At 40.0% G+C, this 27,433-nt stretch overlaps 4 protein-coding genes across 4 annotated transcripts; 2 read left to right on the top strand and 2 right to left on the bottom strand.

Annotated features, from left to right (window-relative positions):
* On the bottom strand, positions 1-2,767 carry dnaaf6 (dynein axonemal assembly factor 6). Its single transcript, XM_044220716.1, has 6 exons — positions 2,458-2,767; positions 2,096-2,162; positions 1,894-1,999; positions 1,227-1,323; positions 574-659; positions 1-356 (listed from the first exon to the last, which is right to left on the bottom strand). The coding sequence occupies exons 1-6, from the start codon at positions 2,557-2,559 to the stop codon at positions 227-229; spliced, it is 588 nt and encodes a 195-aa protein (XP_044076651.1). The 5' UTR covers positions 2,560-2,767; the 3' UTR covers positions 1-226.
* A 695-nt stretch (positions 2,768-3,462) lies between these two features.
* On the top strand, positions 3,463-4,387 carry apooa (apolipoprotein O, a). Its single transcript, XM_044220715.1, has one exon. It carries the CDS (start codon positions 3,539-3,541, stop codon positions 4,130-4,132), a length of 594 nt encoding a protein of 197 aa, XP_044076650.1. The 5' UTR covers positions 3,463-3,538; the 3' UTR covers positions 4,133-4,387.
* A 357-nt stretch (positions 4,388-4,744) lies between these two features.
* eif3f (eukaryotic translation initiation factor 3, subunit F) lies at positions 4,745-8,083 on the bottom strand. Its single transcript, XM_044220713.1, has 8 exons — positions 7,925-8,083; positions 7,432-7,502; positions 6,722-6,801; positions 6,495-6,632; positions 6,308-6,399; positions 5,882-6,018; positions 5,575-5,688; positions 4,745-5,140 (listed from the first exon to the last, which is right to left on the bottom strand). Exons 1-8 carry the CDS (start codon positions 8,034-8,036, stop codon positions 5,063-5,065), a joined length of 822 nt encoding a protein of 273 aa, XP_044076648.1. The 5' UTR covers positions 8,037-8,083; the 3' UTR covers positions 4,745-5,062.
* Positions 8,084-8,231: 148 nt separating this feature from the next.
* kcnj9 (potassium inwardly rectifying channel subfamily J member 9) lies at positions 8,232-21,418 on the top strand. The gene is made up of 8 exons (XM_044220708.1): positions 8,232-9,020; positions 9,808-10,255; positions 11,654-11,867; positions 13,313-13,514; positions 14,848-15,040; positions 15,342-15,539; positions 17,989-18,119; positions 19,783-21,418. Exons 2-8 carry the CDS (start codon positions 9,946-9,948, stop codon positions 20,047-20,049), a joined length of 1,515 nt encoding a protein of 504 aa, XP_044076643.1. The 5' UTR covers positions 8,232-9,020; positions 9,808-9,945; the 3' UTR covers positions 20,050-21,418.
* Positions 21,419-27,433: the final 6,015 nt, after the last annotated feature.

Raw genomic sequence — 27,433 nt, 5'->3', positions numbered from 1 at the left:
GTAATTTGAAAGGCAGTTTAATAGTCAGAATCAGTTGGGGACAGATGTAGCAATAGCATGAAATCAACATTCACAGAACGTAAATTACTGAAAACAAACAGGTTATGCATATGCTGATCATTTCTCTAACCATCTCTTTCTTTGACACATAAAAACTGTGTGTGTGTGTGTGTGTGTGTGTGTGTGTGTGTGTGTGTGTGTCATCTCCTCTGTACACTGTTCCTTCTTATTGCATGTTGATAAAATCCATGGGGCGCTTCAGTGGTAGAGTCACCTCTAGTTCCTGCCTCTCACTGAAGAACTGAGCCTTTCCCCCGTGGCTGTGGATCGGATGTGGGAGATGAAGACCCAGTTTACTGAAGAGAGGAGAGAAGACAGGTTAAAGAGACGGAGTATGTATATGAGAGAGGAGGATGTTAAGAGCAGTGTGAAACAGCAATCAAAGCTCAGATCATGATGTAAATCTCTGATTAAAAGGAAATGTCTGGAAATGGGAGCGTTTGGTCTGAGCTGCTGCTTCCCCGTCTTGAGGGGATTAAAAATGAAAGAGAACATTTTCAAAGCATCCCTTACTATTTTAGCGTCCGTAGATCAAGGAACTTTTCTTTTACATCCAGGACCACATCTGTTGCTTTAGTGTCTGGTAGTTTGATTTTCACCTAAGAGTGGGAAAAAGTCAGTATCTTTAATATTGTACACTGTGCACATTTTAATCTTCACTTTTATTCAGAAAGGATACCAATGTTCCGCTCGTATTGTGTTGTGTTACCCAAGTTATGTAATTTTCTCACTATTGTTAATATACACTGCTTTTTCACTTGTAATACAGGGTCTGAAAAACTATCTAAGGCTGTAAAAGTGAAATTTCTTTCCTGGATTCAGTCACTGTATGGTAAAAAAGAAAGATTTGTAGTATTCTAAATATATTATATTTATAAATATATTATATATAATATTCTATTTTCTAAACAGTTACTTACTCTGCCTTGTCTGTGCTACTCAATAGTTGGATTTTATGCCCCTTAACATTTTTTATACTGTTGTTTCAAAATGTCTATTAGCTTTGTTGAGTCTGAAATTAACTAGTTATTGAAATTAATTTTCTGAAACCAGCCCACACTTGGCAATGGGAGAATCCTTTTACCTTTCTATCTCTGATCACATATTTGTACATTTCATTTTTCATCGAGTGAAGTATAAAATTCCTGTGGCGGTCGATAAGTTACCAGCATGGCTTCACAGCACATGGAGGATGGGTCCTTTCCGTTCAAGCCCAAGAACAGATCCTCTGTCCCCACACTCTGCTTCAGGATTATTTCATACCTGAACACAAAAGTTATCCACACTCTCATGCAGGCATAGTCAAAAACACACAATCAATACAGCATTAATCTCTTTAAAATCACATTAGACAGAATCAATAGGGAACCACAACGAACAGACAGAAGCGGGCTGAAGTGAGTGTCAGCTGAGGTCAGTGGAGAGTGGAAAATGTGGTATCTAATTGTGATTAATACTTTTCTACAAGCAGTCTCGCCCTCCCTTGTACTCATGTAATTAGTTTATAGCACAAGGGTAACCATGGCAAGGATTTGTAATAATTAAAGACCTGTCTTGTTTTTTTGAAAAAAAAAAAAAGTGGAAAGAAGTTTCATAGTTAGAAAGTTATGAGTTAAACCCTTACATAGGACAGTGTGGCTTTTTGGTTTTAAGGCTCAAATAAACTCAAAGCGAGAGGATGAGGGCTTTTTTGACCTCAGTGGAAGGTACAAGCTCAGTGAGGGAATGGGTGAAAAAAAAGTACTATGGAGATGTCTGCTTTTCCCATTGTTTGACCCCATTATACATCAGTCAACCCTTTGGTGTGTGTTTCTTTCCGCCCTGTGGTCTTACTCAGGCTGTGGCCGCGGGTCAGCAAGATCATCAAACTGGGAGCCCTCAGCCACCTCTTCCTCGCTCCAGATATCTTTGCTGTTCTTCTTCACATATGCAGTTGACACTAAATAAACAGCAATGCACACACATTCCTTTCATCAGCGCACCTGACCTAGGAGTTATGTTTTAGGAGTTATGTGCAAGAATTACAAAGCATTACCTTCTTTATCTTTTTTGGGTGGGGGACCAATGTGTCCAGGACCCAGCCTCGCACAAGCTGTGAGATTCTGTTGAGATTAATTTATGTTATTGTAAGCTAACAGAGTTTAGGCCTTAAATAAACAAAATGGCTTCCACACTAATGGCTTCCAGTCATTCAATATGCAGTCATTAGAAGGCAATTATCAGTAAAATGGGCTTTCAGAAAAGCATTACTTTGTAACTTCCTTTAAAGAGTCTTTATATCTATTTGTGACGTGCAGTATTAACACAACACCATTAGAAAGAGTGAACTAAATGAACAGTTAAATTCTGGGCAGACTAAATAGAGATCATATCACCACTGAGTGTACAATATCATACTTTACAGTCTTCATCATCATCATCATCGTCCTCCTGCTGCGCTGATAACAAGGCCGACAGAGCCTGTAGGCTCTGAACGGATGACACTCCGAGACACTCCATCAGGAATAGCACGAATTCACGCTTTTGTTTTTTAAATCCCAAAAAAAGCAACAACAAGCCTACTACTCCCTCGAAACCGCAACAGGTAAAAATGGGGGAAACTATCCAATAAACACTAACGTTAGCCTGAATGTGTAAATATTGCTGATTGAACGTATGGACTGTTGCTGTTGACGCTTTCCGTTTCCCTGGAGACCAGGCTTTCAGGCTGCCATGGAAACCAGTGACGTCACATACGAAAACCAACCCTCGAACAAATGAATGAATGAATGAATGAATGAATGAATGAATGGTGTTAAATAAAAACTAGAGGTAGAGAGTTTTAAAACAACGCCGTTAAACTGATTACAAGATGTTAACAGCAGACTAAGTGTAATAAGCACAAGACCGGTAACAGCCAGGTAAAAAAAAAAAAAAACTAAAAAAAAAAGGAAAAGGTAACCAACCAAATGGTATTGCAAAAGCCATCTCAGTGCTGTATTATAATATCCGAACAACATAACTGATGCATTAACATGTAGCAACAAGTTGGTTGAGGTGGGGCTAATTTTAACTACTTTATATGTTGTTTAACTACTTAATATACAGTTTAATCTAGAACAAGGCATCATATATTATAAGATCATCATGTTTGGTATTTAAAAACTTTATCTGCAAAGTGGCTGTCAAGTAAAGGAAGTGGAGCAAAAACTACAATATTTCCCAATTGAAGTAAAATAGAGGTATAGAAGTACCTCACAATAACATAAATCCTTATATTTTCCACCATTGACTACCTATATAATAAAATAACCATAGGCCTATTATCCTTATACGTATTTATAGTTAATTAACAATCACTTACAAATAAAAACCTAGAAATAGCTTTCAAGCGTAAAAAAACCGTCTGTCAAATAGCAACTGTAAGACGGATTATCGCTTCGAGTAACAGTCATGTCCCTCCTCAGACACCGTAGTGAATGCATGGCCCGCAGGGATCATGTTGAAGGTGACAGGTAGTGCCATGCCGGGAGCTCTGAGTTTGCTGCCGATCACCGTGTTAGCTGCTGCCGGAGACGGGGAGAAAGAGGCGGCCGCCCCGTTACACCGGGATGAACTGTCTTTATACACCGCTCCTCAGCAGAAGGCTCGGTATGCGGAGCCTGAAGCCGGTCAGCTGGAGCAGAGTGTCGCCTCCCTCAGGAAGTTAGTAGAGCCGTACACGGATTGGTACCAGGGCGCCTATAACAAAATCAAACCCAAAGTTCAACGTGTCGTCCGGTTTGGGAATGACACCTACGCCTACTTGAAGAACCCGCCGAAGGACTTCTATCCCCGGGCAGGAGTTATCGGCTTCACCGGTGTCCTGGGGCTGTTTCTTGCCAGAGGTTCCAGGATTAAAAGGCTCGTCTACCCGGCGGGCCTGGTGGCCGTGAGCGCCTCCCTCTACTACCCGGAACAGGCTGTGGCCATCGCAAAGTCAACCGGAGACTCTGTATACGACCGTGCGGTGCAGAGCTACGCTGCCGTGGAGAAGATGGTGAAGCCTCAGTGCAAAGCTGAAAAGGGCGCCGACTCAGACACGAAACCCTGAGGATCCCAGTGTGAATGTGCAACAACTCAGCAATATGAAATCAGCAGCCTTTTCCTGATACTGTAGATTGACATGTGCTACCTAGACGGGCTCTAATGTGTGACTTTCTCATGCCCACTTTTTTGCACTAAGCTTCATCTCAGGCCGGGCATGGCCTGTCACAAGGGGTTTGCTACTTGACTTGATTTACTTCTGCTTCTGATTTGAATGTATATTTATGTAGAGAATTAATAAAAATCAACTGTTACATTAAAATCTTGAGACATTTGTTTGTTTCAGACTGTCACGTTATACCACCTTAATTCTGTCTTGAGCACCATCAAAAAAAAAGGAAAATAATACAAATCAACTACAGCTGAAACAATTATTCAGTCAAAAATTAATGGCAACTATTTTGATAATCAGTTATTACACTATGTAGATCGCACAGTAAGTGGGTTTCGGATTGTTGTACACAAAACAAGCTATTTGAAGAAGTCAACTTGGGCTCTAGGAAATTGTTGTGGACACTTTTCTGATGTTTTATAGTCCAAACCATGAATTGATTAATTGAGAAAATGACTGGCCAATTAATCGATAATGAAAATAATTATTACTCGCAGCCCTAAAAAATAAAAATCAACATTTTAATACATCTCAATATTATGTCAAACATCATAAAGGCTGCACCACAAGGAGTTAATATCTGTAAATGTGAGCTGTATAATATGTGACACTGGAGTATTTATTCAAAAAGCCAAATTACATTAGCAATACAACCCTTCCCGTAATGTTCACTAGCCATTTGTGAGAAACCAAATTGCATTATTTGTCATTACAATATTACCAAGGGTGAACAATGTATGACTGTTTAACATCTTTATTCATCTCAGCCAAAAAAAAAAAAAAAAATACAAAAATTAAATATGAACCACTTTAAAGAAATCCCCCTCAGAGCAGCACCAGCTTCTCATTTAGAGCAATCTGTGCTTGGGTGAGGTTAGACAGGTAGGTCACCATCAACAGGTCCTGCAACAACAAAACAAACCATTTACATTTTGTTATTTCAATCTTATTCATAGTGACATAACGTGAGTAAAACATGCTTATGCTCCTTCAACAACGTTACAAGCTAAAGTCAAGGACTACGAGGTCAGAAAGACAGACCCCGACTACAGCTGTAACAACTAAGTTGGCTGTGTATGCTGGACAAATGATAAGTAGAAGTATGAGACAAGAGGAGCCAGGAGGTCACTAATAATAGGAAGCAAAATGTAATTAAATGCTTCTTGTTATCAGTGGTACAGTGCCAATGTGCCAGAACAACCCTGAGCGCAGCAAGTAAATAAAGAACGGAAGGCTGAAGGGGATGCACCGAATCCAGTGAGGAAAAACAACCATCAGCAGTAATTAGAAAAACTGTACTTGTTTATATGAGAAATTAGCTGATGAGGAGCACTTACATTGATGTTGGAATTGAGCATGTTCTCAAAGTCCTCGGCTGAGATGGTGGGCACCTTGTTGACCAGGTCCATCAGAAAGCGGCCCACGCTGTTATCTGCTGTCGCTTTGCCGGACTGAGACAGATGGAACAGCATTACCTTTACAGCTACTATCAGTGTTAAATTTGATCACTTCATAAATAATCTCTAGAGACACAACGGATTCATACAAAGTGCAGGAGGTATTGCTTTATCATTCTGTACATATGGAAACAATGGACTATTCACATTTGAGTCACACCATAATTCCAATTGCTCTAATACTCACCAGCACATCCTCAATGTATGCAAGCACGGTGGTCAGCATGTCCTGTACCCTGGCTGCAGAGCCAGCCACCTGGGACAGATCAGAGGTCAGCCCCTTGGTGCGACTGGGAGTTACACGTGTCCTCTGTAGAAGGTCCACTGCAACAGACCGACGGGAGCGTTAGTGTACAATGTTACAACTGAGAGCCAAGTATTGAGATAGGAGTTTAAAAAAAAAAAAAAAAAAAAAGACACTGGAAAAATATATTATTGGCAGTATCTAAGTTGACTTTCCACTGACATGAACACCATTAAGTTCTTTTAGACACTGTGATAGAAATATTTTCCCCGTGACAAATTGGAAAAAACACAATTTCACAATCACAGATATTTAGTCAGGAAGCATCTGTTTCTTCTTGTCAATGTTATTTATTCTTTGTAATCTTACCGCCTATCCTCTCAGTGTCATAGTAGACATACTTGACAGTCAGTGGGGTGAACATCACACCAACTGTCTTTCCTGGCACACCCATCTGCGCACTGTGTAGGAGACACACAAGCACATTCAAAACACACATACTCAGTCTGTAGCTGATCACATAAACAAAGAGTATATGACAGTAAGATCGGCCAACCTGACGTAGGCACGGATGTTCATCTTGCCACTCTGCAGTGCTGTGTCCATGGTCAGGTGAATGGGGTTGGAGGCCTCACGGCTGTAGTACTCGTGGATGAGCACAGAGTGTTCTGTGATGTCAAAGCCTGTGGCATACCTGTGATGACAAAATGTCACTGTGGTGAGAAAAAGTGTTTGTTTTTTTTCAATCTTTGAAATTCCACATTTTTTTATTGACTGACGCACCATCCAATGATCACCTCAGTGGGTGACACCCTCTTGTGGAGCTCATACATGTTCTTAGCAAACTCCATGTCCACAGCAACCTGTTGGCAAAGAGGATAAAACTTGACAAATGGCCACTTCTTTACAAAAGATCTTCACTCTTTTACAATGCAATATGAGGCAGCCATCTAGGTCTAAAAATGTTTGTAACAAGCTCAACAATGTCATATTCACTACCTTTTATCTGTACCAAATTTTACCCAAATTCTCAATTCATTACTTATATACAATAGCTACCACTCCCTTACAAAAAAGTCCCACAAGAATATGTTTCAGTTGTTAAGGAGACCTGTGGGAATTATACAGGTATTGTGCATGCATTACAAAATGTCCTGCAGAACAATTCACAGTCCTCTATTTTGAGATGTCCTTCACTTCACTATCTTGCAGGACATATTGACCTTCTGCAGGACCAGATCCTGTATGAGTTTCTATGCAATTCCAATAAAGCACCTTGCCATACCAATACAAGACTTGCACGAGTTAGGGTAAGGTCCAAGTTTTTAGTTCAGCAAGTTTCTAAAATACGTTATTTATGTTAATTTATTTCTTATCTATCTCTGTCCATGTAGTATTTGTGACTGATGTGACTTAGCTGCTGTAGCACTACAATGTTCCAGTGGGAGTGGAGATGTTCAATCATCCTGTGAATAAATAGTTTAACAACATACCTCATCTTCAGACTCATTGTGGGGGACAGAGAAGCAGTTGGTCACCTCAATATAGTGCTTGTCAGTGGTGCCTGAGAAGGACAGATGTTACATAATGAGGCATTATTATTTAGCTGTCCGCCTTCGCATTGTTAGCTTTAAGTTTCTCAACAGGCTAAAATCATGACGAACCAGAGGCAACGGCTAACATCCACACTAATAACAACGTTCAATCCTGATTGCTACATGTCCTATCAGTACAAAAAATAATCAGGAAAGGCTAGATGACTTCAACTGCGTAACTATTTGAACCTGTTACAAGTGATGCTGCTAACTTAGCTGTTTTGGCTAGCTAACAGTGGCTAACGCTAGCCAGATGTAGGTTAACTACTACTGGACTGAACCTAGCCAGCATGCGTTAGCAGGTAAGCTAAAATTAGCTAGCAATCCATCCCCCGTTTAATCACAAGGCGGTCGACCCAACGGAGGACGAATATCTCAAGTTTCTGTTTACCCAACAGGGTCCCGATAACACGACTCGCTCCTTCATTTCTTCGCTCGTAAGAGTCGCAGATAGAAGCGAGAACGACTGGATGAATTTTCACCACTGGCCCGTACACCGACATCTTGGAAAAGGAAGACCGCTGACCGGCTTCTCGGAACACATATACCCCCACCTAGAGGCCGGCGGCCGAACAGCGCTTAAAGAACATGACGCTAATTATAATGAAGTCACTGATACCGCTGATGCTACAATGTAGCGCGTGACTGTATCTGATATCAGCAGAAGTTGTTTCACTAGTGAAAACAAGGCTCTATAAATTATTCATCAGGTTTTAAGGAGTCTGGCATAATAATGTCCTTGTAGAAGAGACAAAAAATAGATTCGCATTAAAAGGAAAACATATATTTAAAAGACAATCCAAAAAAGCTATAGCATAGGCTACTCTAGGCTTATATACTATAGCCTACATTAATTACGAGATATTTGCGTTATTACGTTGTAATTGCGTCACAAAAAAAGGCCTTTGCATTTCCTCATCTCTGAACTGTGTGCAGATGCTGAGAGTCTGACAGTCAGCGGAGAGGAGGGAGATGACTTTCCTTTCTGTTGTGGAAATGAGAAGCGTCTGAGGCAGGCAGGGTTGATAGGGGCTGGGCTGATGACAGCATCCTCCGCCGCTCAGTGGCTCCACACCTGACTGACTCCATCAGATGCATAGATGATGGAGCTCTCCGTGCTGCCGGGTTATCCTGTTGCCACCATTTCGCATGTCCACTGCCCGACACATGTTCTACAAATGCCGAACTCATTTTACTAGAATTGTTTTTGCCGGGGTTTTCATTTTTATGCCTGATTATTCAGTGGATGCGGTGTGCGTTTTTCTGTTTATTGTGAATGCTGAGGTCGGATCGAGGTGGTCTTTGTTTTCCTGGAAAAGCGAACTGGAGTGGACTGATGCTGCGTCGCTGGTAAACACCAGAAATGGGTGTCATTGAACCAAGGCTGCCAATCGCGGTTCGTTCTTGGACCAGATTTTTGTTTTTCTTATGAAAAAACATCTGCCAAATCCAGGTCCTATACATCTACAAGTTGCTACACTGAGCAGGTAAGATTTTCTTCATTCTTAGCTGTCTGACATTAATCCACAAGCTTAGCCTTTTGGTTTCTGTAGTCTACTGGCTGGCTAACAGACACCCTTTAATAGAGGCTATTTCTGATCCATCCATCAGGCGTAGTGCGTCATCATGATTGTCACTATCAGTCTCCTCTTGCGTCCATCCGCCAATTGTCCAAATTGATGCATCATCCAAGGCTATTGAGGACTAGGATTCCATTTTACTGTGTCCATATCTCAGAGACACACCATGTCTCACTGTCCACATACATATTTAACTCAGTTTATTACACTTAAATGGGACTTATGTAAGAAATCTCAGCAGGCCTGTAGCATAAATTCAGTTATACAACACACACATATGCATGGACCACACACACCTACCTCAAGGCGCTTTATGAAACATGCAAAACAGTGAAAGTGGCTCTAATGTGCATATGCCATACTTCAGAGAAAGAGAACACAAATGTATTCTCCCTTCATGTCTATTTCCAAAGACTTCCAAAACTGTAAGCTCAACCTCAAGCATTGAGATTTCCTTCTTCACTTTTGCTTATTTTGCCTTTAAAAGGGATGAAATGATGAAACAGGCAGAGACAGGAAGTCAAATCTGTATGGCAAGAAACACAGAACCTACTGGCCTTGTTGTTAATGCTGAAAAGGCAATCGCACTTTAAGAGAAATTAATGGGACAAAGCTGAAAAGCTATTTCTTTTCAAAAAGTCATTTGTCAGTGAATTACTGTGACAGATCATTGTGTTCTTCTCCTATATTCCAGGCTTCAGTCAAGCATACAAATGGTCCAATCAGTAGTCACTGGACAGAGTCTGCCATAGGGAGGATATCAATAACACGCTAATACACTTCTCACACACACACACACACACACACACACACAGACATACACACACAGGCCATGGCGCTGGAGAACTCGGTCTTCCCCACCCACCCGGACTCCCTCTCACTCCCTGTGGAGGAGAAGGGGGAAGGGGAAGACGTGGAGGTGGCCACCGAGGCCACAGCCTCCACCGAAGTCTTCAACCTATCGGAGGAGCTGGGCCACGTCGTCACCACAGAGACGGCACCCTCCCCTCCGCCCTTGGCCAAGGTCAACAGGTCGTTCCAGGCCAAGCTGGCTGAGCGGGAGGCCAACGCCAATCAGCCCAGGAAGAAGACCCAGGGGCCGGAGAAGGAGAAGGAGAGGGAGAGGGGACGATTCGGGTGGGGTGAGTGACTCTGCATGTGACTTCCCGTCCTTGATGGCCTATTTAATTATGAAATAAATGTTTCGAAAATGTTATGGCAGCTTTCTATTCACTTCATTCAAGTCTGGAGAAAACTGAATGAAGGTTGCAAGTAAATCATTACTGACTCCTTTAACTCCTCCAGAGATTGGGAGCTACTGACTACCACTCAACATACACATACTGCATAGTGACTGAACTTGTGCACTTTTCTCTCCTCCCCATCTCTCTTGCAATTGTGAATCTCCTGTAATTTGGACCGTGCTGCAGTGCTTCATCCCTCAGCGATTTTGACAGTCTTGCGCATCTTTTTTCATTAGGCTTCTCCAGTAGCTCTGCTCTTTGTTTGCATCCGTTTCTCTCCTTTTAGCTGTACATCTGTGTGAAAGGAAAAATCAACCCTAAAACCTAAAAACACTGTTAATTAAAGATCTGGACGTTCATTGTTTTTGTGGGAAACAAGATACATTTTACAATAAAGCTACAGTGGACCTTTCAAAAACATCAGTGGCAGATAAGTTTGGTCACTTTCTCAAAAAGCATAAGAGCAAAGACTTCAATTTGCACCAAAATATCAACATACAGCAATAAATGTATCATAGAAAAGGCAGAAAGACTGAAAGAGATTTGGGGCTGAATTATTCCTGTAAACCTTAAGATATAACTCCATAGGTTGACTGGGATACACACTGATTGATATCAATTGTTGTTGTTGTTGTGACAAAAAAAAAAGAATAGTTTTGCATCCTGCATGTGTCATAATCTCAGTTCTGGCTGGGTGCACCCACACTAAAGAGGCTCTCTACATAGAAAAAGTTGCCTTCAGGGTTGTACAGTAACTCAAGTCCACTGTTGTAGCTTTTCTTTTCCGAGTGTTTATTGATGTTGTCCCATCGTACTTCATCTCCTCTCTTTTCCTCACCTGTCTGTTTTCATTTCTGTTATCCCTTCTTCACCAGCCTGACTTTCCTCTGAGCCACACTGCATCTCTCTAAGTCGTTTTGTCCCTGGCACCTTCCTCTCTTTATCCTCCAATCGCTCTAGGTGCCTTCATTCAACTTGTATCTTCAAATAGCAACATTTTTCAGAAATTTAGAAAGCCAGCCTTGTATGTGTTTTTGAAGTTTTCTAAGGGGTTTCTTGGTACCGATAGGTTTTGAAACAGAGACACCTGTGAAGACTTGTCTTCAACCTTGTTTCAAGCATAGACAAGCATCAAAGCTCACGCTGTATGTGTTTTCCACAAGTGCAATTTCTTCCATTTTTCATCCTTATGTATTTCTATATTTCTAACTCAAACTTCTGTAACCAGATTGTGTCACTTCTCCTCTCTCCCTCCCCTCTTTCACATGGTGCCCCATCAACCCGTCTTTTCACCAGCCCGGACTCGGCGTAAGAGACAACGCTATGTGGAGAAGAACGGTCGCTGCAACGTGCAGCACGGTAACATGCGGGAGACTTATCGCTACCTGACTGACATCTTCACCACGCTTGTGGACCTCAACTGGCGCTGCTCACTCTTTGTCTTCGTCATGGCCTATGCTGTCACATGGCTCTTCTTCGGGGCCATCTGGTACCTCATAGCCTACTGTAGGTAAGATTGTTGAGCAAGGGGGTGGAACAAGTTTATTTATTTAAATTTCTTCGGTCCTGAGCCATAGGGGAATCTGTAGATTTTCATTCTACTTGAACACTACGGTTGCTAAATCCCAATGACAGTGAGCAAGATCAAAAGTCCTATAGCCCCAATGACAAGAGTATTGTTGACATTGTTGCAAAATTTGTATAACCAAGAACAGGGCTTTCCTTAGCTGTGTGCTTTCTTCTTTCCTCCTCCTTCTCCTTGCTTCTTTAAGGAATTGTTTCACATTTTGGGGAATGCACTTATCCACTAGCTTGCCAAGAGTTATATTGGAAGATTGATACCACTCTGATGTCTGTCTACAGCCAGGAGGATGGTTAGTTTAGCACATACAATAACTGAACCATGCAAGATATAAGGTGTTAATTAGTGAGGTTTAGATGTGCTGTTAGGCAGATTTTTTTAAACCTTCGGACAGAGCCAGGCTGACTGTTTCCCCCTGTTTCCAGTCTTTGTGCTAAGCTAAGCTAACCGTCTCCTGGCTGTAGCTTCATATTTAGCGGACAGATATAAGAGTGGTATCAATCTCCTCATCGAGCTCTCTGCAAGAAAGCGAATACTCACATTTCCCAAAATGTCAAGCTATTCCTTTAATGAAATGATTACGAGACAACAGCGCAAAGATGGAGGATGATGCTGCGAGCGAGTGACCAGCATTACAAGACATTTCTGAAACGAAGGCTCAAAAATGTTTCAGCCAAAAAAGCAGATGTCAAAGCAATATTAATATTACAGTGTATTTCATCATGATGTTACCTCTTCACAAAAAGATGTGTCTGCTGGATCCCTGCTCTAATTAGCTAACGTATTCGTCTCATAAAATCGTGACCTCTTTATATCAATTACAGGCCACCTTAAGCTGTGCCAGAGAGCTGTCGGTGTTGCTGCAATTCCTTGGTCACCAACACAGGTCAATAAAAGTCATAGATTATATAAATTACTTAACACCACTTTCATTAATTAGCTCTCCCTCTCTGGCTGGAGCTGTGTTAATCAGGGACATTAGCCTGTGTAGTGAGTAGTTTGAAAGAAAATCTGCAGACTCTTAGTGTTGCAGGACTGAAAGACCAGAAGATATAGTGAAGATGCTGTATGTGATTATATATGATGGAAAAAGTAGGTTTTTGCAGCATTGAGAAAAAGTGACAGCATGAATGTTCGATTAATCATTATGGTTACTATGAGGAATAGGATTACATCTTATTCATTAAAAGAATTAGATGAAAGGAGATTGTAAATATAAAAGGGAGAGATGGGTTGTCATACATATATTTCTGCACCTCCATTCTAAAAATATAAATCTTCTCGCTCTCTGTCTATTTTTCCCTCTTGACACCCACTTTGTCACCCTCCCCCCCCTTCCCTTTCTCACACATTCTCCTTCTTTTCTTCCCAAGGGGTGATCTGGACCATCTGGAGGACGAGACGTGGACGCCGTGCGTCAACAATGTCAACGGCTTCATCTCAGCCTTCCTCTTCTCCATCGAGACAGAGACCACCATTGGCTACGGCCACCGAGTCATCACCGACCAGTGTCCAGTGGGCACCATGCTGCTGCTGCTGCAAGCTATACTGGGCTCAATGGTCAACGCCTTCATGGTGAGCACCAGGGGTGGTACATGACTAAGAAATGGGAAAATCATATTTAGAAATCATTGGTGGTAATAGCAAACATGATCAGATTCAGATTATTTTGTAGGTATTATTCGTTGTGATAATAATATTGTTAATAAAGAAGATTATTATGTTAATTTGAGGAAAATAGAATATGTTACTTCCTTTCCTGCATCTTATGCAGTATTTTGATTTTGACTTTGACATGATTGATTTTGACTTTACAGAGAAAATTCTAAATCAAATGTTTCAATATTTTGTTATGAAACCTGAATTTAGAGGACATAATCATATATAGTAATTTGTGCAGAATTATTTCTACATTGAACTAATTTAAAAATATTATTAAAGCATATTATAATGATGAAACATCAATTGAAATTCACATAATGTTAAAGTATGTATTCTCAGTCATTTTTTGTATATAAGAACCATAATATAGGAAATATAAAACCTGGATGTCTTTGCCATACTCCCACTGAATTATTGCTGACCTTGGTGAGGACGTATCTAACACATAGCGATTGTCAAACCTGCTATAGCACATCAGGAGGTCAGGTTAAAGAAAAATGAAAAACAAAATTGGCTTTCAGATTCTTAGTCAAATGTTCAAATTCCATTTGGCAAAACCCCACCTTTCTCAAAGGCACCTATGCAGCTAAAACAAACAGGAAAGTACATGTAAATACTGTTTGACCTGAGTCAGTTTGATTAGAAGGAGGCCTCCTGGCAGTTCAGCTGAATCAAATCAAAATATGAATTTTGTCCTTGAGACTATAGAGAAGAATGTATGCATAAATACTATGCAGAAGAAATGACACTAATTCGAGGCTTCCTGAAAAAGAATATTAGTGTGATGGAGCTTGAATTTTCCCATTAAGAAAGCACTCTTTTGATGAGGACGAATCCACACACCGACGTCCAAGCAGAATCATGTTTTTGCACGTTTCATGCCAAATGCCAAATTAGCAACTGATGGAAACGTTGGCTGGCTAACGTTGACGTTACTATGCATATTAAAAAGTTATTGAGTCAGAGGTTAATTTATGTCACTACTGTTTTCAAACATTGAAAACTGGAAAAAGCAACCTCTATTGAAAAAATGAACAAGCTTTCATATTTAGCACTCACGATGAATATTTACAGCTGTACAGTCTATGTCAGTGTTAATTATGAAAAACAAGAGAAGTCATTCATTTTGCAATAATCCTCTGCTTTTCCAGTTACTGCAAATATTTGAGCCTTTTGCATGAACTCTGTCTGTCTTCTGTCTGTTTCACCTCTCCTTTCAACCCTTCCCTCCCTCCTCTCTGTCCAGGTCGGCTGTATGTTTGTGAAGATCTCACAGCCCAACAAAAGGGCGGAGACTCTGGTGTTCTCCAAACACGCCGTCATCTCTCTGAGAGACGACAAGCTCTGTCTGATGTTCAGGGTGGGCGACCTTCGAAGCTCCCACATCGTAGGGGCCAACATGAGGGCCAAGCTCATCAAGTCCAAACAGACTCAGGAGGGTGAGGCTACCAGATAAGACAATTAATCATAGTATTGGTAAATTTTTACTACTACTACTTCAACAGCTTGTACAATTACTGCTGTTTACACTATGACAACTACAGTACCTCTACTACAAGTACCAGAGGTGGAAAATGACGACCTAATTATAAGAACTTTTGTTTCTTTAATCTCTTCCTTTTAAATTTGATGTGATCGTTGTGACAATCTGTGCAAAAGCATATTGATAAAGAAAAGCTCTCCTCTAAACTCTTCTCCTCCCTTCCCTTTTCTCACCTCCCATTTTATTGTCTCCTTCAGGTGAGTTCATCCCGTTAGACCAGACAGACATCAGCGTGGGCTTTGAGACAGGCGATGATCGTCTCTTCCTGGTCTCGCCGCTGGTGATCTCCCATGAGATTGATGCACATTCGCCCTTCTGGGACATGTCGCAGGCCCAGCTGGAGAAAGAGGACTTTGAGATCGTGGTCATCCTGGAGGGAATGGTGGAGGCAACTGGTGAGGAATGGGTTAAATATAATAATGTATAAAGTAATGAGAATGCAAACACCAAAATTATCCATCTGTCCCTGGTAAATCATTTTCCCTAGGGCTCCATGCTCACAGCTGACTAGTATTATTTAAAAATAGAGCTCACGCGAACTTTTAGGGACAGTTAAGTAAAGGCACAATGCAAAGACCACGTAGAATTTATTTATTTATTTATTTTTTCAGTTCACACTACACAAGAGCTAGCTCAAAGTTTAGTTCACACAGATTAAAATGAACTTGTCCACGTTCATAGTTCACAATTTGAATTTTGAACTAAATTCACAGTACAAAAAAATGAACTAGTTCACGTTCATTCCATTCCGTTCTTCCATTTTTTGCCTTTACAAAAAGCTGTGAGTTTGACCTGGGTGGAGGAACTTCGCGGCTGTTGGCTCGTCTTACCCTTTAATGATTTCTTGTGATCATCATTCACTCACAGATATTTCCCAAGACTGGTTGGAAGCTTCAGCTCGATGTGTCATTTAAAAAATCTCTGGCGGGAGTGAAATGATTGATTAGTTGCAAACGGATACGTTCAGGTCACCGTTCACCAAAAACACGAGCACGTTCAATGCTCTTTGAGCACGTTCATGCACAACACTGCTGGCAAGTAATCTTAAAAGTAATGTTAATCACGAAATGCAACATAAAAATAACTGAGCAGGAATGCATTTCCATGCATATGAAATGAAAAACCATGTGCTGCTAAAAATCACTGTGCAGTGAATGAATACAGGGTTACTCACTGGAGATAGTGACAAAAATAAATGTAGCTATACTGAGCTGATGATAATTACACTTTAAAATGTATTAAGGTACAGACCATATAAATAATACCATTAACAATATTTTATTACTCAAGGGCTTTATATGATTTGTTGTAGGCAATTTTGTGACTTAAAATGATAAAAATGTTATAAAATATAACAACTTAACAGCATTGTATTGTATGGAATATAATACCTTGCAATTTCATTTGACTGTAAAGTTCTAATGGCCTCTATGTTGTAAATGCATGTTTGGCTGCAAGTGCAAGAATTGAGCATTAGGAAATTAATCTTGTAGATGCATACAACTGTATGATATTACAGTAATACCATCACTGTTTTACAGAAAGTAAACCCTGTCCAAAACTGTGCATTAGAAAATGAAATTCCCCTTCCAGGATGTCTGAGCTCTCCATCTCCCTTATGATGTTGTGATTACGGTGGGAATATACATATATATTTTGATATAAATATATGTAAGTGAATGTGTTATATAACAGGGAACAAAACTGAAGGGTAATCACTGGAGTAAGTGACATGTGGATGGTTTTTGTTTTTCTTATATTGTATGTCCTCCTCACTTAACAGTTGACTAAAGCAGCGTTCTTTTAAAATCTTTGTACTGGGAGAAGATTAAAAGGTGTTACATCATATGCAGCAAGGTGTCTTAGCAGGCAAGAAGACCATCCACAACCGTATCCATCCCCACATCAGCCAGTGTGTGCCAGTGAACACTCATCTGCCCTTGAGCAAGGCACTGACGCCTTATGGACTGTTACCTTGCAGTTAAATGCCTAAAATGTGAATGTGTCATGTTATACTTACTTAGAACTTTGCTCTGGCTCAAACCCATTTCAGTTTTCATTTCTGAAGCTCAAAACACCCCCCCAGTCTCAAGAGGTTTTTTTACCAAATTTATCAAAACTTTAGAGGTCTGGATTTACAGTATATTGAGTGGGAAAATCATTCACACCAGCTGCGCAACACATTATCTCTGCTCAGAGATCCCCTCAGAGATTACATATTTAGACGCAGAGTTTAACACCTATGTTATACTTATGGTTGTATTTCATGTCGCTGGCTGCATTGACTTGCACTTCCTGTGCTATCTTACTGTCTGAAAACTACAAAAAAATCCAAACAGGTATAAACAGAGTCGGGCAGGAACAAGTAGCCAGTTACCTGTACCTGTTCTTTATCCCCTTCTCATATTGCCTTATGTCAGATTCATTCTGAGAGGATAATATACTCAACTCTTTCTCACTGTTTGGCAGGAATTCAGAGTATCAGAGCTATTCATGATGCGTCTCCATGAGCTAAAGGTGGCCTCTCTGCCCACTCCAAATATTGATTTCTTTAGTCAGAGTGCTGTGGAGAGTTATAAAGAAGTAGCTGACAGTCATATCTCGGCTACAGAGAATATTCATATAAAGACAGCTTGCCAATTAAATTGTTTGTAACTAAATGGGTAAATTAATTATCTCTGCGAGTTTTAGGTGCAGTTCTTTGACTTTCTGCTCAGATTTTTGCCACAGCCAAACACAGACAACCCTAGTTATTTCCTCTGATGTATCACAAGGGCCTGAACAAATGTTGTGAGGCACAATGAATTTATGTACTCATCAGTCTGCTTTTGTTTGTTTGTGCAGGGATGACGTGTCAGGCGAGGAGCTCCTATCTAGCGGAGGAGGTGTGCTGGGGTCACAGGTTCAGCCCGATGATGTCACTGGCAGAGGGCTTCTTTGACATCGACTACGGAGCATTTCATCACACGTTTGAGGTAACATCTTTCGAAGCTGGGGTAATAAGGACTAATTTAGGGGTGTTTGATTTGGTAACTGTGGTGAGCCGTCACAGATGAGCTTTTACAGATCAAACCTGAGAAAGCAGCTAAGGACTTGTGTAAAAAATGTTTCTATGAGGGATTTTTTTAAGGAAAATGTCTACCTAAAACACCTGTTTGCTGTTAATATAACAGCTGCTGGCAATATGTGTTGGGAGTGTACCTTGCATTTCTGGGTCATATTCCTTTCTGCCTATAGGAGGACAGACATAGACTATGTGACATCATGTTCACATATCAGCAGTGTAGTCACATTGGAGTTTGGTAGCATAAAATGCTTCAACAATTTAAAGCTTTGGTGTCAGTCCCTTTTTATCAGTTTAGTAATTTATCAGAAGAGGCAAACATACCATTTCTTCCACTGACAGTAGACAAGAATGTTACTACAAGTGTTTGAGTAAAGAAAACTGGAACAACTTGCTGTTATCCCTATTCCTGTCTCCACCTACATGTATAACCAGCAGCTCGATTCTCACACTTGTTCTCTTGGGGTTGTTGAAAGGCATGCTGGGCAATGCAGGAACTTACTTAAGTATTTTTTTTGTGTGTATTTTGGTAGGGACAAGTACATAGCATGGACCAATGCCACACACCAAAGCTTTTATAGCCTATGCCTATCCTATCCTATGCCTAGATAAGCTTTTATACAAACACACACAACTTAACAGGAAAACACATACAAAACAACAGCACAAACAGTAATATAATAACAATACACAAAAAATCTAATAAAAAGCACCTGATCACCCATGACTACATGTGTGCCTTCCCTTTAAAACTGCTTCAACCTGAGTTTAAAATTGTCCTATTCATGTTCCATTTTGACTTCTGTGGGTGAGTTCCACATATTGATCCCCAAAGTTCGTATTGTTCCTAGAGATTATTTTGAGTTAATTTTTGAATACTTGTCAAATCTTATGTGCTGTAACCTATAGAGTCTTTATAGCTGCTTACAGCTGAACATGAAAAACTGTAAAAGTAACAAAAACTAAAAAAAGAATCTCAACTCCACTTTGACAAAGGTTTGACATTTTGGGAAATACACTTACTCACTTTCTTGTAGAGATTTAGGTGAGAAGATTGATGCCACGCTCCTATTTGCCTGTTAAATATGAAGCTACCACCAGCAGCTGGTTAGCTTAGCTTAGCATAAAGACTTGAAACAGGCAAACAGCTAGCCTGGCTCTGTCCAAAAGTAACACAATCCACCACCGGGCACCGTGAATTCCTTTAAAAAATGTTTTTGCACGGATTAAACAAACGAGATACAACATGTTAATTACTGAGCTTTAGAGGTGCTGGTAGGCAGAAATTGGCCAGGCCAGTTGTTTCCCCCTGTTTCCAGTCTTTGTGCTAAGCTAAACCAACCAACTTCTGGCTGTATTTACTGTACAGACATGAGAGTTGTATCAATTTTCTCATCTAACTCTCAGCAAGAAAGCAAATAGTGTATTTCCCAAAATGTAGAACTATTTCTTTAACTAAATTATAACCCTGGGACACTTCTTGCCATCTTGGCTATGCCAATATCTTCATCAAGTGGACAACAGAATTGATAGTTTAGTGATTTGACCAGCTCTCATGTTTCCCCTCCCCCAAGGTGGGCACACCCTCCTGCTCAGCACGAGAGCTCTCGCTGGCTGCAGCCAGACTCGACGCTCACCTCTACTGGTCCATCTCCAGCAGGCTGGATGAAGAGCCCACCCTGACCAACCAGGCGGCCAAGCAGCCGGACAGCGGCTCGGCCAACAGCAAAGGAGGGGAGCCTACCTTCATCGTCGGAGAGATGACTGACATCCAGGAGCAAACAGGACCGGGCGAGCTGAACGGCTGCGTCACCACCGATCAATCCGAATCAGAGGCCTAGAACAGAGAATGTTAACAAAGACCTTCAGTATATCACCACCACACCACAATTAGTGTTTGCAGATCTTTTTTTCAAGGCAAATGAGTAATTTCATTAGGTTCAGTTCTACACTATGTGTCATATCTCATGTTATCATATGAGGGAGTTTATTTCTTGATATTTTTGTCTTTTATTTCCATGTTGATTTTTGTTACAAGTGTACTGTATGTGTGATATCTCTTTTTGATCTGTTGTGTTGGCTCCAATCACCCTTGCCTATATCTACATTTAAATGACAATACTATGCTTTAGGTGGGGTCAACAGTAGTACATCCTGTGGACCAAGGCAGAATGTTTAACAGATAAAGGTAATTTGTCTTGTTGGGCAAAAAGGTGACAAGGTGGTTGTTTGTGCACATTGTGGGATTGTTCACATTTAAAATAGGTACAGTGCATAGATGCTTTTTATTCACCTGCGCATGAATATCACTAGATGATATTAAGGTATAGACTGAAATTGTAGTAACCTCAGATTTCTTTAGATGCAAAGATTGTTATATATCAATCAGGTGTTAGGTTGGGAAAGTAACACCAGCCCACAGCCGCAGGTATATTTGTCTACTCTGCTAGAAACTTCATTTGACAACAAATCATCATTTGGTGCTGGAAAAATGTTTTAAAAATCTATTTGGCCAACAAAAAATTATAACAGGGACCAGTGAACAACAAAGCTGGTTTCCCACCCCTGGTGTAAAAGATTTCTCATCTTCTGGAGGCACAGTATTATGTATTATGAGTATTATGTTTGTTAAACAGTAACTTAACACCAGGCTGAAAAAACAGTGTTTTGCTGCCTTCTCTGGTTTAAAGTTTCAAGGCTGTTTAACCTCTGTCCCAGCATCACTGATGGGCGTGGTTGGCTGTGGTCAGAAATGTGCTCTGTTGCACCTGTAACCACACACTGCAACAGTGATGTCACTGGGTCCTGGAGTACACCTGTACATCACTGCAGCAAGGTGAGAAGTTAAACCAAAAACAATTTTCAGGGAGTGTTAAGTTACTCTTTAATTACACTAACATGAATTTGCTGACATTGCTAACTGCACTCACATTATGGTGAATAGGGTATCTATCTAAAACCTTTAACATAGAGACAGGTTAATACTTGAGCGTGTCTGTGGCTTCGTTTCACATACGATGTGTGTAGCACAAGAATGATCTGTCTTTTGTCCCCAGCCAAGTAGAAATTAAAAGCACAACAGTGTCCTGCTCAGTTTGGCCCAAACTCATGCTTCTGCTGCTGTGTACATATATGTGGCCATTTTTACTTGATGTTTTTAATATGTAATATAACATCAATTAGAATTAATAAACTGCAGTATATTCCAGACCAACTGTCCCAGTTTGCATTATATTCTGGGGAGGGGCTGCATACATAAAAGTATGCTATATGTACATACTTTGCATTCTAAAGCTTTGAAACCGCTTCAGGAATATAGCTTTAATTGAGTTGAGTGAGATTATGTTTGGTAAAGAAAACAGACTTGTACAATTCAAAGATTTGTACTCTGAAAATAGGCTCAATCCTAAATTATATCACAGAACATGGACTAGAACTTAAATGTAAGTAGAGTAAAATACATTTGTCTGATCTTTCTCTTAGAATACTACAATACTGCAATTTAACAAATCAGTGTTGGAATGTAACTAAGAACAGTGCTTGATTAAATGAGTACAATTTCAAGGCATTTACACTTGAGTATTTCCATTTTATGCCACTATAGCTCTACCTCATTACAATCCAAAGGGAAATATTGTACGTTTTACTCCAGTACATTTATTTGAAAGCTATAGTTACCAGTTACTTTGCAGATTAGATAATTACTACTCTATGTTGTATACAGCTTTTATATACAGCTGGGTAGTTTAATCTATAACCATTCTACCTATTTTTAAAAGCTGATCATATGTTTTACATGTAAAATCTGAATATGACTAGAAACTAGTAGCTATAGCTGTTAAATAAATGTAGTGTAGTAAAAAGTACAATACTTAAAACTACTGAAATGTAGTACAAGTATAAAGAAGAATAACATGTAAAATACAAGTACCTCAGAATTGTACTTAAGTACAGTACTTGAGTAAATGTACTTAGTTACTTTAGTTAGTGTTGTTAGCTCCATCTATCTAGAAAAAAAACACGTCTATGATTTATCTCTTGATGTATCAGAGGAGTCACTCTCTTAAAAAGTGGGATAATTTGCTCAGCCACAAGCTTAAGTTGCCTTACTGCATTAAAAAAACACACATTTTTGTTTTCATTTTGTACAATCAATCACTGATTACCGAGTAGGTTACTATTTGACTAATGGCCCATATTAAACATTTCATGTTAAGCCCCACAGTACGATGTATCTCATTATAAATTGTGGGCTGGATTTCAGCACCAGGAGAAGTCAGCATATTGGGTTACTAGGCAGAATCTTGGCTTTAACAAAAAAAACCAAAAACAAATGATGTCTTTCTCTGTCTTGGCTGGTAGATGGCGATAAAGATCCCATGCTTCTTCCTGCAGCCAGTCACACAGCCCTATTGGTGTGTACCGAGATGGGGTCCCATCTCCGCTGTCTCCTAGGCAACCGGGGCTGGGGACAGGGAGAGGGCAGAGTGTGTGTGTGTATTAATGTGTGTTTGGTGTGTGTGGACCTTCACAACTGATGGGGGAGTTTATGAGGATTGGCAGAGAGTTGTGGTGATGTTATAGTTTGATATTTGTGTAAGAATGGATGATGATAATGCACAGCAGTGACCTTCAGATGGACAAGAACGAATGCCCTTGACATTGAAAAATAAGTCATGAAGGATATTGAAATGTTTTGGGGTTTTTTTCACAATAAAAATTAATATCACATAGAAATACAAGTTTTAGGATCTAAATAAATCATTTTTTGGTTGCATCAAAATGTGTTTTCTAGAGCCCAAAATTCTAAAGAGAAACAGTTAGATCTAAATATAATGCTGGAAACACACGGCTTCAGCAGATATGACGTTGCTTTTAGCTTTCACCTCGTGTTGTATGAGATGTCATAGCTGTTTTGTTTGGGAGTGAAAGGCTAAGTGGAAGTTTAATAGTTTCCACTGATTTTCAGCTCGACCCAGAGTTGAACCCCATGTGCCATTTCCAAGTTCTAATTATGATTTTAATGAGAGGCTGTTTTGCATGATCCCTGCTGAGCCGAAATCAATGTTTCTCTTCATGGAAGGAAGTCATGAAAGTCTTGTTTCGATCTAGGCAGACAACGAAAGGAGGAGACGAACATTTTGAAAATAGAAGAAATAAAATATTACCTACAACACGCTGGCCACCAGTTTCTCCAAGACTAATAGAAAACTTTATGCAAAATGAGGCTTTTAAACTAGTTTTTGGATGTCACAAAACTCCCCACACAAAACCCAATAATAATAGTAAACATTATAAGTTGTTTTTTAATCTTACGGTATACATAAATGCTCTATATACAATAAAATGCAAATGTAAAACCTCTGGCACTGACAATTGTATTGACAGTTTTAAAAATACCGGATCAATACTGGGTTATCATTGTGTAGTGATATTACAGTCATGGTAAATATGAACATTATTATAATGTTGAACACAGAGAATTATCATCTGAATCTGCAGTTCCCCTCAGCTCTACGGGGCATTTTAGCATCATTTAGCTAATTGTTATAGCTTTACGGCCCGTAACTTTTGCTTCCCTCTCACTGCTCTCAACAGTGTTGTTTCCAGCTGCAGCAGGCAGCTGTTTTCAGCAAAAAAGCTCAGAAAAAACCACTGTACACTATCTGTCCAACACAAAACAACTGACAAAGTTAGCGACTAGCTAGTGAACATATAGTGGAGTATTTAGCAGCCAAAAAGCCAGGTACTTCCCTCAGGAGTTGGTGGAGACCAAAACAGAGCTAAAAGGAGAGGCCAGAAACACAACTCTAAATGCTAACGTTGCTAACACATTCGCTATATGATATCAAGTTGATAAAATGTCAGTTTTGTGTTTACAGCTTGGTACGGTGCCCCCAAGTCGGCATGAACCACAAGGTTCCACTGTAACTCAACAACCTAGTCAGATCTTTCTTCCTTCTGTACCACTGATGGGAAAAACATGCAGCAACACCTCTTGTATGTGTAATGAGGTCAATCTAAAGTGAGATATTCACCTCCGGGTAACAGCTGCTCTAAGAATAAGCACAATTAAAGCACAACATTCAGTCAATGTATGGAACTGTCTAATGTGAAGATAAAAAGTCCTCGGTTGATAAAATCTCAAACCATATTTTTCCAAGAGGTGTAAAAGTAGTCTCAAGTCATAGTTCACCATCTGATACTATAAGAGGCCTCCTCACTTCCACAGTTGTCTTGTAAAGCACTTTTTCTTTCACGTCTATGAGCCCTTTAGTCGATTACATTAAAAGCAGTAAATTAGAAGCAAATGCCTCCACCCAGTAAAAGTCAGCTTGCCATGTGAAGTAGAGCAGAGCTGATATGGGTGTTAGACCACCCACTGTAGCATGTAGCAGGCTACACGACAGGCCGCGGAAATGGCAAAGTAATTTTTCATCTGCCAAATGACATGATTCTATATCTATATTCTATATATTGCCTCAGCAGGCAGATATAAACCACGGACTATTTCTAAGTACATCTCAAGACCATGTTCGGTAATGTCTCCACCTAGAGCAGGTGTAAAGGTGATCGAGATCAAACCCTGAGCACAGCAAGTCCTACTCAAGATCAAGACCAAGACGCTTGGAAAATTCAATTTGCTGATGAAGATCATGCCATGATGGGGAGAAAATATGCCAAACATCGATAAAAAGAGGTTTTTTTTGGTTCTACAAATGCAGAAAAAATTGAGACAACATCCACTTCTGGCAAAGACAAGCTGCAGTCAAATTCAGAACGAGACCAAAGACATCAACTAAAAACATAATCATAAGTGAACAAGGATGACATCGTATTTAACACATTCAAGAAAGTTAAATAGTAAAATTTGATTAGCGCTAAACAAGCTGCTAATTAACACTTCAGTGTCTCTCAGGTAAAGTATTGTACTAATATTGACCCTTCCTCTGCTCAGACTAGAGTCGGGCCTTCACTTCTCTTTGGGCAGTCGTACTAAAAAAAGAAGAAATCAAGTACTATAAGGTACACGAGCGTCCACCAAATGACATATGTTATGTTGCCATAGAGATGGGTATTGCTGGCAGTGCCTTGACAGTATGGCAGGAAGCAGGAGAAGAGCTGAGACAGTGGTCTGTATTCAGCAGGTATTCCTGGCTGCCAGCATTTAAAATGACCAGACATCCAACACAAGGCCAGTGCATGGAGTGGTGGAATTTTGATTTTCGAAAGCTCGTTACTAGCTGAGACAGAGTGTTATTAGTTGAGGTGTAACAATACATTGCTTACAATTTGATGCATTGATTCTTCAAGTTCTGTGATATGACTGTATATATATTACAACCCATATTATGGAATACAGCTGAACTGTGTAGGAATAAACTCTCAAACATCTGTGTAAGCTGTGTAGTTTTCAGCTTGCTCATATGTTCAGTCAGGCATGAAGAGGCTGTAACCGTTGTAAACAACCTTGTGTTTCAGTTTGAATTTGAACAGAAATGTGAACTTTCTTTTGTACCTGTACTGTTTATATTGATTGTGTATTACTAAACAACTGTCAAGATGGTTCAGGATGCCATCAGTTAAAGCGGTTAAATACTTTTGAGAAAGTCATGGAGGTCATCTTGAAGTCTATGAAATTTCCCTTCTAAATTTTTTAACTGCTGTCTAATGAGCTTGTCTCAACCTTTTTTGTATTATGGTCATAGTCTCTAGGATTACAAAGGAAATGTTTACATTACATTGAATTTAGCATATATAAGTGCTGGTGACTGACTGTTCACATCAGCATCGTAGTGGTAATTCTAAGTAGCATGTGGACATTTGTTGTTGACTCAAAAAACATTCCCGCTTGATACAAACTGCAGGAAGTCTTGAACATGGAAGGTCGATCTTCACCTCTGAATCATTAAGTGTAAAAAAAGTAAGTTCCACTTACTAGCTTTTGCAGAGCTTTAAACCACATCTCACAGTCTTCATCAGTGAAATGTTGCTAAAAGTAAAGAAAAAATCCCTAGTGAGTCAATTTAACCAATTAACCAATATGACCAGTTCAAGTACATAAATTAAGTATAATGACATTATTAAGGCGTCAACTCCACTTCTAGAGTAACGGAAACATTTGTTGCAGTTTACAGTTGAGATTACATTGATAAAAATGATTTTGGATATAGGAAATCCAACAAATTAAACATGTGGATGTTTCCAAGTTGTAGTAACAAAACATCATTGCGCTCTACTACTTCTTTTGTTATGATATGAATGTGGAATTTTCCGTACACACAAAACCAAACCCTCACATACACAACAAACGCATGCTCATAGGCACTGGTTTGCGTTTCTTTTAGTTACGTATTTCTGTCTTAGTGACAAGTGGTTTGGGCAGTATAGGAGGCAGATAAAAAATAGAAAGGTCATCAGTTAACTGGACCAGTTGGACAATCTGGACTGGAGAGTGAACAAACAGTGCTCGATCCTGGAGCAGAGCTTTTAAAGCTAAAACTTTCCGCACACTGCCTGCCTCTCAAGCAGAGAGACGTAACTGAGTTCATGTTTGAACTACAAGGAAGATAACGTAGTTGGATGGATGTATGTGGTTAAGTCAGATGTGGGAAAATGGTGTGAAATGCCTTCCAAGTACAGTGTCTTGGCACAAATGTAAGCTGGCTCCGGCTCATGTATTGTTTACACATTCAACTATGTATTGAAGATGTGGACTTGGACGGACTCTGGAATGAAAATCAGCTGCAATTAGCAGCACTCAGGTCAGCTTTGGGCCAGTGTCAGCCAGGTGCTTCAATTATCATCAGTCTGACAACCGGGTGTCCTACAGTAAGGTCCGTATTGGGTCAAGGCATTTTGGATACTTGGGATCACTTGAACTTGCACTCCCTCTGTTCTTAACAGATTTCATTTGCTTTGTCAACCAGGACAAAACCAGCCAATGGAGCCAATCATCATTTGAAAGTGTCCCCAATCATCACACGCTTTCTGCTTTTTGTTTTAAGGTATTCCTGACAGACAGATGGATAAAGTAACATTCAATTATTCATGAATCCATTATGTGTACCATCTTTAACTTGTTGACCTGCTCAGTAGCCGGGAGCCACTGGCCATCCAGCACAGGTTGCACTGGGCAGCTCCCAGATGTGGATGCATGTCAATTAACCCCCTTCCTCGAATAAGTGAAAAAAAAGTGAAAGGCTTACATGGCGTCTGCTTTCT

Source organism: Siniperca chuatsi, linkage group LG13, assembly GCF_020085105.1.
Source record: "Siniperca chuatsi isolate FFG_IHB_CAS linkage group LG13, ASM2008510v1, whole genome shotgun sequence".
NCBI classification, from domain to species: domain Eukaryota; kingdom Metazoa; phylum Chordata; class Actinopteri; order Centrarchiformes; family Sinipercidae; genus Siniperca; species Siniperca chuatsi.
This window is presented reverse-complemented; position numbering and strand designations above follow the sequence as displayed.